The sequence below is a fragment of the Bidens hawaiensis genome, unplaced genomic scaffold (assembly GCF_021521415.1).
Source record: "Bidens hawaiensis isolate Kalapana, Puna unplaced genomic scaffold, B.hawaiensis_p1.1 tig00020699_1, whole genome shotgun sequence".
NCBI lineage: Eukaryota > Viridiplantae > Streptophyta > Magnoliopsida > Asterales > Asteraceae > Bidens > Bidens hawaiensis.
The window spans coordinates 79,816-98,441 of NW_027493184.1; the positions used below are offsets into that span (position 1 = coordinate 79,816).

General features: G+C 34.4%; 1 protein-coding gene and 1 long non-coding RNA gene across 2 annotated transcripts; both read left to right on the forward strand.

The window, feature by feature from the left end:
* The first annotated feature begins 5,627 nt into the window (after positions 1-5,627).
* Positions 5,628-6,740, forward strand: LOC143561536 (uncharacterized). Its single transcript, XR_013140322.1, has 3 exons — positions 5,628-5,658; positions 6,464-6,619; positions 6,706-6,740. It is a non-coding gene; the product is annotated as an uncharacterized LOC143561536 (long non-coding RNA).
* Positions 6,741-11,309: 4,569 nt separating this feature from the next.
* Positions 11,310-18,548, forward strand: LOC143561546 (DNA mismatch repair protein MSH5-like). Its single transcript, XM_077049601.1, has 32 exons — positions 11,310-11,454; positions 12,310-12,341; positions 12,571-12,665; positions 12,810-12,890; positions 12,966-13,038; positions 13,544-13,607; positions 13,695-13,849; positions 13,927-14,028; positions 14,103-14,130; positions 14,206-14,237; positions 14,337-14,394; positions 14,513-14,599; positions 14,856-14,912; positions 15,262-15,363; positions 15,470-15,514; positions 15,594-15,671; positions 15,771-15,821; positions 15,954-16,035; positions 16,227-16,300; positions 16,383-16,482; positions 16,610-16,706; positions 16,818-16,907; positions 16,995-17,059; positions 17,148-17,206; positions 17,355-17,431; positions 17,515-17,601; positions 17,695-17,756; positions 17,829-17,890; positions 17,970-18,023; positions 18,106-18,191; positions 18,261-18,292; positions 18,365-18,548. Exons 1-32 carry the CDS (start codon positions 11,413-11,415, stop codon positions 18,433-18,435), a joined length of 2,280 nt encoding a protein of 759 aa, XP_076905716.1. The 5' UTR covers positions 11,310-11,412; the 3' UTR covers positions 18,436-18,548.
* Positions 18,549-18,626: the final 78 nt, after the last annotated feature.

Sequence of the window (18,626 nt, forward strand, 5' to 3'; positions counted from 1 at the left end):
GGAAGGTATTGTGACTTGTCAGGAGGAAGGATGATGTGGGTGTATTAGGGGTAGAGGTGCACAAATCGGTTTTTTTTTTTAAAAACCGGTTCGGTTATTAACCGAACCGGTTTTTTTTGGTCCGGAAAAAAACCGGTTCGGTTAATAACCGGACCGGTTATTAACCGGTTTTTGTATGTCAAAACCCTAACCGGTTAGACCGGTTAGGACCGGTTTAGAAACCGGTTTTTTATTAACCGGTTTTTTTATAACCGGTTTTTAGGTTAACCGATTTTTTTTTTTTTTTTTTTTTTGGGGGTTTAAGGTTTAGGGTTTAGTTTGGAAGACCGAAGCCATTCTTTGCTTTCGTTGTTAGGGTTCTTTGCTTGGAAGATTAAAAACACATAACTTTCATTTATAGTTTTTATATTAAAAATACAAACATTAAATCGTTATCGCATATTCGTAACTCAAAAATACAAACATTAAAGAATGCTTAGACACGATTACATGAACAACTTGCTGTTTCTTACTCATTATTTGCCTCCATGTTTGCTGTTTCTTTAACTAATTTTCTTCGCTACCCGATCCCGAGCTATTCCTTAGGTAATCGTCGTACGCGGCTTCTTCATCGGTCATTGGTTGAGTGTGTCCTTGATTGACCTCGTCTTCATACAAGCCCGCCTCATAGTCCATTTCCCCCTCGAGTGAGCGTTGATGTTGTGCCCTATCTAAAGAGTCCAAGTAATCCTTGTAGCAAATCGACATCTCTACAGCTGGTGGAGTGAGTCGAGTCCTCCTAATCGATATAACCCTGCCAGAAACAGAAAAAGGCAGACTCCGAAGCTACCGTGGAAGCTTGGACCGTTAGTAAATCTTTGGCCATGGCGGCGAGGATCGGAAACTCATCCTCCTTACCTCTCCACCAAGCCAGCAAATCAAGACTTCTAAATTCATCCGGAGTCATGTGTTTCACAAAGTTGGTACCACCATAACTTCCAAGTTCACTGCTTGGGGTGTTTACCTTTTGACGTTTACCGGCGTCTTCCCAAATCATGTAGTACATCCCCATTTCAAGGTCGGTTTGGGATTGGGATTGGGCAACAGCTCTTAACGAGTCATGAATTTAGGAAGACGACCCGTATTTTGTAAGGTAAACATCATACATGTTTGACAAGGTGGTGTTGAAAGCATTCTTTAAAGTTTGGTTATAATAGGGGTTTTGATCGTCGTTTAACTATAGCTCATCACAAATTTTTTCTATTAAAGCTTCAACACCACCAACATTGATGCAAGGGTTTAACGCAGCAGCACATGTCAAAACAGCGGGTAGTTCTTGAAAATATTTTCTAAATTTTTCTTTCATTTTTACACCCATATCAAAATAAGGTGCACCCCTACAATGAAGTTCACTCAACTTTGTGCACATGACAGCAATTTTTTGGTAAAGCAATGGGGCTTGTTGGATAGTAAACCCCGGATAAACTAGTTGTGCAAGATTTAAAAATTTGAAGGACCTCCGTAACGATCTCAATCAATAACCAGTTTATAGGATCGTACGGTGCACATTTACCCCTACTTGACAAAATTTGATGAAACGAAATTAATGATTCTTTTTGTTGGATGGCTTTCTCAAACATATCACAAGTCGAGTTCCATCTTGTTGGACAATCCCAATTTGGCCCCAACCATTGACAATTAGCTTCTACACAAAATTTTTTGTATCTTGAAAATGTTGTATTGTTGCTAAAAACATCTCGTAACATTCTTTTAAAATTGTTTCTTTGCGTTTCGATCACGTTTAACCCATCTTGCACGGCCAAGTTGATAATATGTGCAATGTATCGGCTATGAAAAAACGCTCCATCACAAATAGGTTTATACTTTAATTTAAATGGCCAACCGCGGCCGTATTGTTGGACGCGTTATCAAACGAAATTGAAAAGATTTTATGTTCAATCTTGTATTGTCGAATGACTTTATCCAAGAGTTTAAAAATATTTCTACCCGTGTGCGGGTAATCAAACAATTGAAACGCAACTGTTCGTTTCATCATTTGCCACGACTCGGGGTCAACCCAATGAGCCGTCACACAAATGTATGAGTCGGGCGAACCATTAGGTACCGACCACACATCCGTTGTTAAGTTTACACCAGTTTGTAAGTTTGAAAAGTATGAAATTAGTTCGGATTTAGCGTTTTTCCATGCTTTAAGACAATCTCTTCTAAGGGTCGAACGACTTACGTGTTGGTAGCGTGGTTGAACATACTTTTGCATCATCTCCGTGAATTGAGGGTTGTCGAAGTGGTTGAAAGGAAGTGTTTGTTGAATCACAAAGTTTGAAAACTGTTGACGTACCGCTTCAAGGTCGTACGTAAACACCGTTCCTTGATTCGTCATCTCCGGCTACGAACTACTTCCCGATTCGTCCTTCAAGGCCTTGCAAAAGGGCCTTTGTACATGCTCTTTTAAAGTGGAGTTTGCATCTTTGCCATAAAACTTCAAACAATGTTTGCATCGAGCTTTTTGGCTACCGTTAGACATTTCGCATAGGTCGAAATGTTGCCAAACATCTTGGTTTCGTTTCGTGGGGATGACCCGAACGACCGTTTCTCCTGTGTTCGAGGCACCCATGTTGACGGATGAAGCAGCACTTTGGGAGGCCATGATAATCGACTACGAAATAAGAGCGTATGGAGTGGTAATGTGGTATAATTGAGCGTGAGATAACAAAATAATCGCGTATGAAATAAACGTTTAGAGCGTTTGGAGTTGTATAATCGAGTGTGATCTAACCAATACACAACCTAAACTATATATAGATGTTTGTGGGGGTAAAATGGTAAAAAAAAAAAAACGGTCAAAAAAAAACGGCTGTATAGCCGTTATACAACGGAAAAAAACCGGTTTTTAACCGGTTAACCGGTTATAAAAAAACCGGTTAACCGGTTTTTTTATAACGGTCAAAAACCGGTTTATAAAAAAACCGGTTAACCGGTTTTTTTATAACCGGTTATTAAAAAAAACCGGTTTTTTATAACCGGTTCGTTAACCGGTTTTGGCTCTAAAACGTGTAACCGATATACAAACCGGCGGTTTGTAAACCGGTCAAACCGGTTTTTAAAAAAACCGGTTTTCTTAAAAACCGGTTTCCGGTTTAAACCGGCAAACCGGTTCCCGGACCGGTTTTTTTGACCACCTCTAATTAGGGGTGAGCATAAAACCGAATTGAAACCGAATAACCGAAGTAACCGAATCGAAAAAACCGAACCGAAGTATTAACCGACGGTTAAATTTTTAGTTTTTCGGAAAACCGATTTTTGGGTTTAGGTTAGGTTATCCATTTTAATAAAACCGAAAAAAACCGAACCGAACCGATTAATCGAACCTATGTTTTCTGCTTGTTTTTTTAAGATGTAATGACCAGAAACATAACACCAAAATAATCTACCATTGATGATGATGAAAATGATCAAGACTGGGTCTAAACTTTGAAGACGAATAAGACAATGAATAAAGATTCGAGAAACCTTTAGTTTTTTTTTTATTAAGAACATTGTTGAAGTTTAAACTCTACTACTTAAACAACTTTGTATTTGTTTGGTTCCACATAACACGTGTCTATTTTTGTATTTTGAATTCAATATGTATGAGGTACTCTATTTTTTTTTTTTTTTTTGAATTCTTTGTTTTTTTTGTAATTTCTACTCACAATAAAAAAAACCGAAAATAACCTAAACCGAAACCGAAAATAACCGAAAACTGAATAACCGAATAATCGAATAACCGAAAACCGATTGGTTGATATTATAAAATAACCGATAGCTTAGGTTTAGGTTTGGTTTCACCCAATAACCGAACCGTGCTCACCCCTAGGGTGTATTGTGTATATGTTTTCTTATTTTGGTCCGTGTGATTTATTTATAGATATATTTTTAAAAGTTTACATAGAATGGTAAGTGGTTGTGAGTAGAGGATAGAAAAAATTGAATAAGAAATGTAAATTTGAATGAACACTATTCATTCTCTATTTCTTTTTTAATATATTTTATTTGAAAATGGTTGTTAGTGTATGGGAGATAAAAGATAATAATAAATATGTAAAAAAATAGTATTTAATTTTATATGAAAGAGAAAATTTCGTGTTTTTAGTGTAATTATAGAGATAGAGACGCTGATATGAATGCTCTAAGTTATAAAGTTGTAATTTATCAAACTTCTTCATTTACGTTTCAAACATCATTTAACTTTTCAGAAAGTTAAAAAATCATAAGGAATCTCAAACACACCCTGAACAAAAACTAGCTTATAGCCTGCTAACTTATAACACATGACATTTATTTATGTAAAACTATATTATGGCCCCGTGTATTGCGTGTGTTCTTTTGATTATTGATAATTTATTTAAGTTGAATTTAGTTTTTTGTACATAAGTTGTATTACACGGGTTGTTACGATTATTTATTGTTAATTTATTTCGGTTGATTTTAATATTATTTTGTTCGAAAGTTTGTTTAGATTTTAAACTTATATATATTAGTCTCTTTGTCCTTTCTCTGACGTGTATTATACATGTTTGTATTACTCATGTTGTTTCGGTTGATTATAATTTAATTTTCTATGTATGAAAATACACAAATGTAATCCCTGCTAAAAACTAAATTTTAATGAATATGATAGTGAAGATGGGAATGTTTACATCAAATTTGAAAGTGACATGTACACGATTTAGAGAGATTATTCAAGGATTTTAAAATTATAAAACGTATCATATTAAGAGAATTCTTTTAAGTTAAGAGTTTAAATCATAGAAATGTTACACGTCTCAAGAGGATGTTTTTTAGAAAAGTATTTACCACTACCCTATTCATGTTCTCTTTAAGATATTTACCAATAAAGGTAAAACGAATTAACACTTTTACTTTAGTTTAAACTATTAAAATTGTTCATGAAGTTTTATCAAATTTCATTTGCAGTCCCTATATGTAAAAAGAGTAAAATATTCTTTTGTTCAACATAGTTACATAGTTACTTAACTAGGAAATTCCTAAAATACACACTTTAAAAAAGTTATTTCGAGTTTTACCCACGATTTGCAACATGTTCCCAACATACACACCACAAACAACTCGGAACGACTAGATTCTTGCTGTCAACAAGTATTTCCTAAAACTGGTCAGGACAACTATTTTAGGCTAGGAAATTGTCGGGATGAGTAATTTGTAGCACTTAACAGGTTGGGGCGACTATTTTAGGTTAAAAAAAACAATTAGGACGAGGTTTTTTTATTAAATTGTTGGTATTTTTCTTAATATTATGTTTAATTTAATCATAATTAGTTTTTATTTTATAACTTTTAAAATAAAAAGTTTTACAAGATGTACCTTTTTTTTATCCATGTGCCGACATATATCAGATGATTATTATTATTATTATTATTATTATTATTATTATTATTATAGGAGAATGAAATTAATGAATTGTAAAGAAGCTAAAAACAAATTTGGACAAAAGTGTTATTTTTGACAAATCATCATAGAGATAAAAAAAAAAACAAAAAAACATAGTTTACTTCGTATGTAGCATCCTATCATATTGTCACACACTCGAATCGATTATTTACTTTTGAATACTTGTAATTTTGGGGTTTTAACTTCTGTTTACGTCCAAGGCATCTGGTATGTATTTACAATTACCAATTTAGTCTTTTGGTATACTGCTTTGAATTTTGATCGTGTACCCTTTAATTGCAAGATTGATATGATTTTCATTTCAATCTTAAGGGCTACGGGTGGAGCCGAGCCAAGCAAGAGCTAGACTAGGCTCGAGTTCGGCTGAGTTGTGTTTTCAAGTTCTGTTCGGCTCATTATTATTCATTAATTTATTTATGTGTTTTTATATATTTTGAGAAAAAATTTAAACGAGCCTAAGCTTGGCTCGAGCACGTGTAATACCTTAAACGAGCCAAAGATTGTGTAGTGTGAAATTAATGAATACGAGTCCAAAAGAGGAAAAACTTAAAACTAAACAAGGCTCGACGAGCCTAAACGAGCTTCCCATATAAGGCTTGAGTTCAGGCTAACTAAACGACCTTTATTTGGGGCTCAAGCTCGGCTCGTTTCGAGCTTCTTATCGATTCGAGCTCGAGTACCTCGCTAGCTGCTCGGCTCATATGCACCCCGTGAGAATTAGATGGTTTGAGATGAGACAGATCAAATATCTTTCAAAATTCTAATTACTTGGAGAATTGGTTACAAGATTTTATTTTGTTCAAGTACTGAAATTTGTATATTTTTTCTGGTGTTGGAAGCCTTAGAACCGTGAAACTTGAATCGAAACTGATCAAATGAGCATTTTATATTAACAGTTTGTACATCTTGAATTTGTTAAATATTAGTACTGTGTGAGTAGAGTTTGTTGTTTTCTAGCTATGCTGTTAAGATCCTGCATTGCTGATATGTTCGAAAAATAATATCATTTTAGACTGTCACAATAGGATTGAAAAACCATCACTATATAGAAGATGGATACGAGTAATCGGCTGTCTACTGAGAGTGCAAATTGCATTGTTGGTGACCCTGCCATGGAATCTGGTGATTGGAGGGCTCAACTGCAACGATTAAGGACCGTGGACAAGATGTATGCACTTATATGGTTCTTTTTTAATGTCCTATTTATTTGTATGTGCATAATAATGCCGACGGCTAAATGTTTATTATGTGTAGAATGGATACTTTGAAGAGGCATCTTCCATTCACCAACTTTTTGTTTTTTATTTTTTTGGGGATAAATTTACAGACTAGTGATGTATTTTTACATTTTTAAGAAAATTATAATTAGATATGAAAAAATATGTTCATCAAAATTATCTGTCAAGAGAGAAAATTAATAAAGAACACTCAGGACAATAGCAGTATTTACTGCATACAACATTGATCCACAAAATATTCAAGAATTCTGTGGAAGCATGAAAATTTATTGCAACCGGATTGATGCAGGTAAAGTTACAATTATAACAATGCTCGGAAAGTTGCATAGAAAGTGTGAATTTATTAAGGGCACTGTGTTCCAACCGGGCAATTTCACGGACAAGCTTTCTCAAAATCTTTCTGCTCTTTGCGACATAATTCATATTCATCGATGTTCTGATACATACAACCAACATAAGCATCCATATCTTTTGTGCACTTCTGATGAAGATCTTTCAGCCTGCAAAATCAAATTTCCAAAATAGACCTACAAATTCCATTAATAGTTGACCTCGCAGACTATTCTTCACAATGATCAAACAAAAACTGAGTCTTCCTTAACAAATATATAGAAAAACCTCGTAGAAAAGCCAGATGAGGCAAGATATGAACATCTAGATTGACAAGAAAGTAGCCAAAAGTTATCAATCCATTTGATGCACATGTCATGAGCTCCACAAAAAACCTAATGAAACACTTTATCATCAATTGATCTTCCTAGTTGATTACGCACGTCATAGTTGCTGTCTTGTTGGGCTAGGCAAAGTCACCCACTTGCATACAACCTAATCTGATCATGTGCCCTCCTCGAGCTAGCTCCGACAATCAAAATACTAATCAATGAAAAGAATAAATCTAGGAGATCATCTATGTGCCCAAAGCTAAAAAATGAAACCCTACCTAAGATATCTTTATATAGTGTAGATGTTAGGGTGCTCGGGGCGAAGGCGTAAAGAGAGAACCCAAAGAATTCCGCGTGTCACCTAACCAATTTCACAAACCGAATTGTAACCGACACTAAGGTGGTGTTACTGTTACCGAACAAGCATTGACTAACCAATTCCTCAACAAGCATTCTTCAATCGGTTTCACGAAACCGATTCTCCATTAAGAATTTCGACCCCGAGAGGCTTGCGCTGAGCATACCGAGCAACCAAAACCTCCATGGAGGAGGTGCCCTGGGTACCCGTACACACTTATTCAGTAAAACTAAGACACACTATCCCAATGTTATCCAACATGCTACTGTGAGTTCATCAACTAACTAGTGAAAGCATATAATACCCTAAAAACCATAATTTTTCTGTGCAATTTATGTTTAGCATTAAAATTAGACATAAAATAAAATGTATACTCACAACGAGAGGACACAGCGGGTCACTTGGTTAGTTGGTTGCCTTTATCAAGGCATTTATCAGGGTTAGGATCGTCTTTTTTGCACTTAAGAAACGCAACATTTTCGCCTCTGCGTCTACCGGATATGTGCTGACATCAGCACCGCCGACGTCGGAATTGGTTCTCCGGCAACGTCTACTGCGCTTGCCATCTCAATTTGATATCAATTGCAAGCCCTCTCGAAATCAGAATTGAAATTGATGTCGATGCTTTCAAAATTTTAATCCACAGAAATTATATCAAAGATAACCACGAAACAGAATTTCGGTTAGGGTTTACGCGCACCTTTCCTTTGAGCTTTTGCAGGAAATTGATTGAAGTCTTGAAGGTGAATAGTGAGTAAATAAGAAAGCAGGGGTTTAAGGACCAGCAAATGCAACCAGGTACCCTTAACGGCCTTTTCTTTAGTTTTTTTAAAAGAGAAAAAGAAAATGAGAGTAGTTAAAAAATTGGATGTTCGTGAATGGAAAAGAAATGAGTAACGGGATTTTTGAGGGATTAAATTAATATAGTTTTTTAATAAGTTATCCTTCTAAAAATAGTATGATTATTTTTTTCTTTAATTTCTTTCCAACTCAAGAACACCTAATTAAAAAAAAATTTCTTCTCTTCCCTTCCTTTTCTTATCATTTCCTCTCATTTTCTTTTCTTTCCTTGGTTAAAAAACTCAAGAACAAGGCGTTACGGTACCATCTTTTTCTTTTTTAATTAAAAATCGGGTTAGATACCGACATTTATCTAATTTTTTCTTATGGTACATGTGGCTGTATGGGGCTTGAGTTTGGGCGATTTTGGGTGAGAAGGGCGCGAACACCCCCCCCCCCCCCGGGCCGATTTTTGGGCAAAAAGGGGCGGGGGCGGAGTGTTCTTGTCGCCCAAATTGTTTAAAAATAATATTATTTTATTATTATTATTACCGTTTCAAACGGTCAAAAATAATTTAAAAAAAAATAAATTAAACAATATATATATATATATATAAACATACACATTCTTCTTTATTTCATACATAATTCATACCTAAATTCTTCAAAAAAATCTAGCAAAATGAATCCTACAAACAACTCGAACCAACCGAAATCCATGGAACTCACCGCTATCATGACCGAAATCATCAAAAAACACGTAAAGTTTGTCGAGGAACTCAACGATATTGTGAGAGAAACCAACAAACAACACGAAAAGATTGCTGCTATGATGGAGTTGTGGGAAATGAGTAAAGAATACGAACCCCTCAAAGCGGTCGGGTCATACGAAGAGGCCGTATTATTGCAACGACGACGAGTCGAAAAAATGCGCGAATATTATGGATATTAGTATTTTTATTTTTAGTTACATATCTTTTTTTTAGTTATGTATTTTTTTGTATTTCTTTTTAATTTTAATGCATTTTTATTTAATTATTTAAATAAATTGGTTTTTATTTGATTAGTTTAATTATAAAAAGAAAATAATAAAAAAGATATTGTGGGCCCAACTTGTAACACCTACACCATTACATCCCAAAAACAAATTCTCACCCCTTGCTGACTGGGCGCCACGTGTCGCAATTCACCCCAAATTGTAGCTCCTCCACTACACATAGCATTAGTACCTTCATCGAGTTTTTCAAAAAAATTGGAAATTGTACCGGTCTGTACATAGCTCATAAAGGAACCCGATGAGTGGTTTGTTTTTTATTTATTTATCTTTGTTTAGATTTAAACATGTGACCCCCCTTCTAAAATACACATGTCTCTATCAAGTGAGCTAGCCCTACATTAATCGATGTGGTTTATTACTTGCTATGTTAAAAATAAAACTTTTACTTTCTTAAATTATAAATTTATATATTAGACTTAAAAGTTTGTGGCTCCTAATTGTGACATGTTAAATTTTATTGACGGAATATATTATATCCGATGTTAAACGTGTTAAACTTTTCGTTATGAGAGGAGTGAAAAAGGGACATGTAAGCGCTTAATTGGCAAAAGCGTAAGCGTTTAATTGGCAAAAGTGTGTTCACCTTTCATCCTCGTTAAAAGAGCATTATGGGAGATGAGAGTGAAAAAGCCAAATTAAACAAAGTAATACTAGCACGCATGGTAAACTATCGTTCATATACATACCATTCATTTACTGTTAAGCATTATTGGTAAAAATCTGCTTGAAAGAATCTATATAGAAAAAGGTAATCCAGTTTGTATAATATATGAAAGTTTTGTTGACTTCCTTTTGGTGACTTTTGACTAGTTAAGTGGTAGTATAATATATGTGCCAATTTATTACAATTCCATATTTTGTAGGCTTGGAAGTACAATTCCATCTTAGAGATTATGTGATTCACGTGTTCGTTTCACCTAGTTTATCAGAACTTGTGTTAAATTGAGTAACTCGGACACCTAATTCAAGACCGGTTAAAATTAATATTTAATTTTAGTTCTCTGTCTTAATTTTGGTAATTTTGGGATGAATTTGGGTTTGGTACGGATGAAAACCGAAATATGAAACAGATTAGTATAAAATATTTCATATTTGGTTATTGCCAACCCAATGTGAAACACCAACCCGCCCCGTATCATCAAGTCTTTGGTTTTGATTTTCCATAAATTTTGAGTTCGGGTTTGGTTCAAAGAAAAACTATAATGTGAAACATGTTAGCATATAAAATTATATTCGGTCCCGCTCAACCCCAGTCCAACTAAACCTCAAAACCAGGATCGACCCCAACACTATATTAGTCTTGTCTCCAATTTGATTATTTATAATCTTCAAGTTCAGTTCAATCCGATTCAGCTTCACCTGATACACAACCTTGTTTGGAAGTCGACATACGTACAAAGACAATCAACTTTCATCGTCTTCAATTAGGTCGGGATAGAATTAATAAAGGTCAGCGACATAGGGAGTAAAAACAAGGAAGACAGTTATTGTTAAGTGACTACCGGAGTCTATGAAATAGAGTTTAACATCTCTGTAAACTGCTCCTTCTAGAAGGTTTTTAAATACTTTAAACGGTCCAAATTCAAAGACGAAAACTTTGAACCGATACGATCAACCCAAAAGTCAGTCACCATATTCCGCATCAGAGTATAATATCATTCATTACTAAATCTAAACTAACTACATAACTTTGCGATATTATTACAAAAAAGTAAACCGAACCAAAATAGAAATAAGTTCAATAACCAACTCGATTTTCCTTCTTTGAACCCAACGGTACCACGGTGCGTTTAAATACCAGTCCATCACACACACAACACACTTCGTCGATCATTTCAATCATCAATTTCGTGCTCGATTGGTGCTATGGAGGAGGAGGTTGACGAAACTGCAGAATCAGCGCATCAGGTGTATTTTCGACGTCATTCGGTAGCTCGTACTCGTAATCAGTATATTATTCATTCGATCAGTTCGTTTCTTACACGTAATTACTTCGATTGATTAGGCATTGTTGAATGTTGATGCTGATGCTTGATACTTTGACTTATTGTGCGTTGTAATTTCATTTGCTATGTGTGTGTTGGTATTATACACTTTGATGACATGTGCAAATTGCTGCTGTGACTCTTGTTAGTTAGCTACTTTGATGACGTGTACAAATTGCTGATGTGGCTCTTGTTAGTTAGCTGATGTGGCATTAGTTAGTTAGTTGTTAATAGTTTTGTTATATAGCTGGTAGTTTGCAACAGTTTGATAGTAATGAAAATATGAGTTCATCTTTCTCTCAATCATCTCTGATTTCAGTGTGTGTGCATAATTAGACGCATTATTGCAAGCCAGTTTCCCACCAATTGCAACTTATTCAGTAGAATAAACTTTATAGTCAGTGATCCAGTAAATAAAGAAGATGAGAGAACATGAATATGGAGCAATAGAGATTTAAGTTTTAATTTTAATGAGCAAACTAGACAGGCAGAATGGCAGATAGTCTCTCGAATGGCTTTTTTAAAAACGGTCGAATCAGGCCTTGCCACGTAACAAATTGATGTTGTTTAATTAAAGGATTCCCCCATAAAAACTATTTAACGTGCTTTATTAACATTCATTCCCCTGTGCATTCTACCTTCTCCTAGATACATCTTTGGAAACACATGTTATTTTGCCTTAAGGGGATCCATTTGTGTTATAACTGTTTGTCCTAGCGTTTAATAATGCGATATTATGTGTGAATTTGTTTGGTACTAATGTGGCTTTTTCATGCAGGTCTACATGGCTTGCCTCATGCATGGTCATAGGTAAGCTTCTTAGGTGACAACAGTGGTATGCATAAGCACACTATAATGATCCATTCTTGGTTTAATTGTAATAGTATATCATTTAGTTACTGGGAATAATGTGTTCCAACTGCTAAGACTACCATCTTGATGAATTTCATGTGTCATCATCATTGAGTTGAAGTTTACATAATAATCTTAAAATTTGCAGTATCCTGCGGTTAACTCATTATGAAAATCATGTTGTCAGGGTTGGAGTTTCCTATTATGATAGTCTTACACGTGAACTCCATGTGCTGGAACTTTGGGAAGACAATACTGCAGAGTTTCCTCTAATTGATATGGGTAAATGATACTTTTGCTTATCCTCTTAAGTACAATATTTCATCCAAATTGGAGCCAACTGCTTTAGCTCATCATTTAAGATCTGGTCACCCTTCCCATTTTTAGTGTTAACTTTACTTTATTACCTATTTTATCGTGTCTCAGTCAAGTATCAGGTTAATCCTGTGATTATATACACAAGTACCAAAAGTGAAGAATCTCTAGTAGCTGCTTTACAGAAAAATGGTAACATCATAAGTTTCTTGAAGTCTCTATGCGTGTTGACGTCGTGTTCTGTAATTACTCCTGTTGGTGATGCAGATGGTGCAAGTGAGGCGCATACTGTGAAGCTTATGAAGAGTTCAATATTTAGTTATGAACAAGCATGGCACAGGTATGGTATGCATTAGGAAGGTTTTCAATTATACAATTTTACCTAATATATGGTTGCAGCCAAAAGTTTTTATTATTGATGACTGCTTTGAGGGGCACTGAATGTAAATGCATTTGACAAACATACTTTTCAACTAATGGCTAATAATACTATCTACCTTTTAGCAAATATGAACATTGGGATTAGATAATTACAGTTCATGGGTATTGTAAATACTTTTTCCTTTTATATGATCTGCCATTGTACAAGCGAAGATCATTATTTGCATATACCTTTTGTTGTGTAAATTGAAATATTCAGATTGTAATAACTAATAAGCTATTGTTCTAATAAGTAATATAAATCACTGTTATAAGACAATAGAGGCATAAGATGAATTAATTTGAATATGGCGCGTTTAGTTGCATCATTTCATTTTGCCTAATGATGTAGACGTGTTATCTCTCTGCCTCTAATCTTTTTTCTTAGTACCTATGATATTTTCTCTTTTATTTTATCAATACAGATTAGTATATCTCCGGGTAACTGGAATGGATGATGGGTTAAACGTCAAAGAAAGAATCTGCTTTGTAAGTTATCATATAATTTTACCAAGTTTTGTTGTTGGTTTGATGCGATTTTTTAAACCACTTCATTTTGCTTTCGTTTAACTGTAGCTAAGTTCTATGATGGACATTGAGAGTGAAGTGCAAGTTCGTGCTAGTGGAGGGCTTCTTGCCATATTGGAGACAGAAAGAGTTGTGGATACTATTGAACAAAATGAGTGTGGGAGTGTATCAATTGCAATAGATTCTGTCATGCAAATTTCATTGTATCTGATCATAATCTTTCCTTTATTCATACTAGAATCTACTGGTCTCTGTAATAATTTTCCCATCTAAAATGCAGAAACAAATTTCTTAAAGTTGACTCTGCAGCTCATGAGGCATTGCAGATATTCCAAACTGACAAACATCCAAGCCACATGGGAATTGGTAGAGCAAAAGAAGGGTAATCTTTTTCCTAGTTCTGTTATTCATGTCTTAAAAGTAAGTACTGAACTACTGATATCTGTTTATTTGCAGGTTCTCTGTTTTTGGCATGATGAATAAGGTGTGGAGATTGCATTCTTTATTTAAGTCTGCTTTTCCTTAAAAGTTATAATCTAATCAGTGATTTCTATTTTAGTGTGTAACACCTATGGGTAAACGTCTTTTAAGGTAAACATGGATTTCCAAGTTTAATTTCAGTAATTATAGAACTTTACCTACAAGTTTATACTGTTGGTGTTGGATAATTGTTCTTTTTTTTTGTATAAGGACATGGTTTCTCAGGCCCATACTAGACCTTGACAACTTAAATAGCCGTCTTAATGCTGTATCCTATCTTTTGAATAATATATCAGAGTTTAAGGATGACTTATACTCATTTTTCTGTGAATTTATTTCATATCTACAAAAACCCTTGTGAGTTGTTTCCTTTACTATATATTCAGATTTCATTCTTTATTTCATCTGAAGAACTGTTGACTTCTTTACTTGATACACTGAAATCTGTCAAGGATGTTCCCCACATACTGAAGGTACAACACCATCTTTTTCCTGTTTGATCACATGCTAATTTCTTTGATTGAATTTTTGTTATGGGTGATCCACAACTTCTGGAGTTGCTTTGCATGTACACTACATTTCTGCAGTAATAAGAATATTTGTTATCTTGCCATTATGATCCACTATAGCTAGTGTCGAGTCTGTTAGTATGTTATAACTGCTGAAGAATTATTCTTTTGTCTTTATCATGTATAATTTTCCCTCATTTTCATTTCTTTGTCATGGCAGAAATTCAACTCTCCAAGTTCAGTGTGCACCTGTGGTGATTGGACTGCGTTTCTGAAGGTATTCTTTGTTCTTCGTTTCATACTTTTTTTAAAGTTCCACCTAGTAGTACTCATTTTACAGAAAAGTGCGTAGTGTTCAAAATATGTCCTTCACTCTGGTCTCCAATCCTGATGTTTTTGGTCTGAAACACCTTATTTTGTTAAAATCTGCTTCTAGAGTCAGGAGCTCATGTGAACTATCTTTGCTGTGTGAATTATATAAGCAACTTGTTCGCATTTATGCGTCTGTAACATCTGTTGTAGTTGTTGATTATTGACATGAATATTAGATGACAAGTTGTGATGCTTATACATTTTATGACTTTATTAGCAACTTTTATATAACCATGTATGCTTTTATCTTGTAGAGCCTTTCTGCACTTCTGCATATCAACAAGATATTTGAACTAGGAATTTCTGAAAATCTTCAGGAGCAGGCTAACTATTTTAGTGTAAATATCTTTGAGAAGGTATTGAATTGTTTTCCCTTGCATGGTAACCCTGTAGTCTTTAGTCATATGTTACCATATCATTGCTTTAGTTGACAGGGTATTAACTGATTTTGAATTGTGACAGGCTGCTTCATGCATCTCAATGGACTTAGCTTATGTATATGAACTGGTTAGTTAGATTAAATTGCAGAAAAACATAAACATATTGAGTTTAGCAGTTATTTTCTGATTTATTGTTATTTTTATAGGTGATTGGTGTTATTGATGTAAATAGAATTAAAGACAAAGGTTACGAGACAACTGTGAAAGATGGTTTTTGTGATGAGGTTTAGGACATGATTATTGGCTTCCTTAACTACCCATTTTACTTCTTTATGTGCATATTCCATTCTCTTGACATAATTTTTCTTCATAATGCAATGCAGCTTGATGAACTGAGGCAAATATATGAAGAATTACCAGAATTTTTGGAGGAGGTGCTATTAGTTCCTATTACAAGTTGTTTTTTGATTATACAAATGTTTTAAATGAGTCAACAGTGGAACATGAAACAAAATTATTAACTTTGTGTATCATTGTGCTAATCTGATTATACCACTGCTTTACAGGTGTCAGCATTGGAACTTGCACGTCTTCCTTACATGTACAGAGACAAGGTGCTTCCACAAGTGGTTTATATAAATCAAATAGGTATGTTACACTTCTTTACCATATTTGATCTCTACAGTTTATTAGATATTAACCAGCAATACTTCATGATCAATTAAGACTTGGAGTTGAATGGACTGCTATCTTTTGAAACAAGCTGAGCTATTGTTTATCAAATGTTGAAATTGAATGTTTCTTTCATGTTCTTACTTTTGACTAATGTTTCCAAATAGGATATTTGATGTGCATTTTTGAAGAAAAGCTAGATGAATGCTTTTTAGAGGACCTTCAAGACTATGAATTTGCTGTAAGCTGGTTGCGTTAAGCAATTACTGTTTGTGAACAAGTTTTTCTGAACCCAAATTAGAAAACATGTGCTCTGTTTCTAGTTCTCAGATGAAGATGGTGATGTTAAAAGGTTCTACTACCACAATGCAAAGACACAAGAACTGGACAGCCTTCTAGGAGACATATATCATAAAATTCTAGGTATTAAATAACTTGTAACTTTCTTGTACATTTTAAATGAATTTATACACAACTTTAGGAACAAGTTCATATATGTTTTAATAAACATTTCTTGTTTCCTTTTTCTGTTTACCCAATCCTTTCCAAGACATGGAGAGAGCTATCACAAGGGACTTGGTGTCACATATTCTTGAGTTCTCAATGCATCTACTAACAGGAATCAATTTTGCAGCAGAACTTGACTGGTCAGATACATTCTCAATTTGTTCATTCCTTTTACTTTTTCATTTCCATAGAAGGCTTCTGTAGCATGGTACATTGTATGATCTTGGCTATAATTTCTCATGGATTTGTAGCCTTTTGTCATTGGCGTTGGTTGCTCGTCAAAACAATTATGTAAGGCCCACGCTGACTGCTGAACCCGTGCTTGATATTCGTAATGGAAGGTCAGAGTTTTGTGCCACTTTTCATAATAGACTGCTTAAGTGAATTCATATGCATTTAAGTAGGGAGTAACAGTTAGCTGGTTCTAGACATGTTTTGCAGGAAATGACAGTTGACACTTTTATTCCTAATGATACAAAGATAGTTGATCAGGGTATTGTTTCTTATATTGTTTGAATTTAGAAATTGTTATTATATCTTATAATATATATTTTACAAGTTTTTCATATTTCATTTCTCAGGGAATGTTCATATCATCACAGGACCTAATTACTCAGGCAAAAGCATATATATAAAGCAGGTTATTTCTATATACATTATGTTTCTTTTTGTATTTGTTTCATATAAACTTGCCTGCTGAACACAATCAAAGAATTTAAAAGTTGTTATGAAGATTGATTTTTTTTTCAATTCACCAATGACATTGTCATTTATAAATTAAAACACAGGTAGCATTGATAGTTTTTCTTGCCCACATTGGAAGTTTTGTTCCAGCAGATGCCGCGAAAGTGGGTTTAACTGATAGGTTGGGTTTTTCTTTATCCTTTTTCTCTTTATAAATGATCATAATAATCTTCAAAAATATTTACTAGTACCCGGAAATGATAGGATTTTCTGTGCTATGGGAGGCAAGCTTATGACTGCTGAACAATCCACATTTATGATTGATTTACACCAAGTGGGAATGATGCTAAGGTATGTTTTATGTAACTTAATGAGATCTTATCATCCAACCAAGAAATATTTTATATTTTTTTGAAGTTGACACTGGTGTCAAAAACTTATAAGGCATGCTACTTCTCGGTCATTATGTTTACTAGATGAATTTGGCAAGGGAACTCTTACTGAAGGTTAGTCATTAACGCTCTACGTTTAATTGGTTTTGCATTGTACACTAATCATGCCCTTATTTCCCGTTTTAGATGGTATTGGTCTCCTTGGTGGAACTATTGATCATTTTATCTCGATGTATGATCCCCCAAAGGTTTGTTACTCTTTAACTACTCATCCCTTATAACTTATGGAGTAGATCATATGACTATATGAGACTGTTTATGGTGCAGGTTCTAATTTGCACTCACTTGACCCAGATATTTGTTGATAGTCAATTATCTCAGGTATGCAACTTGAAAGATTTAAAGTTTCTGGAACATATCCATGCCTGACGAGTTAATATTTCTATATATTGACGAACACCAGTCGGATAAAGTCAAATACTACACCATGAGTGTGCTAAGGCCCGACAATAGTAGTGAAGACCTTGAGGAAATTATATTTCTATATAGGTAAATCAACAATGTTTAAAAGCTTACTTTGTTAGACATGTAGTTAATTTGACTTCTTGTATATGTCAGGCTAGTTCCTGGACATACACTTCTTAGTTACGGTGAGTTGGTATTTGCTATTCACTTTGGTGTTTCTGTTTTTATTTTTCACTCACTTTAATTCTCGCTTTCAGGTCTTCACTGTGCTCTACTTGCTGGTATGTTTAAACCATGCTACGTTAAAATAAAAATCGTGTGCATTTAATCCTATGATATCATTTTATTAATTACCACGATGATTTGCCAAAATATTCTTAGGATATCAAGTTAAAATTTTCTAATAATAAGGATATCAGTGTAATCCTTTTCTTGTAGAAATCATATATTGACAAAAGCAGGTCCGGGGGTTGTTGACCTCCGATCAGCTAAATTATCAATAGGGTATCCGGTGTCAAT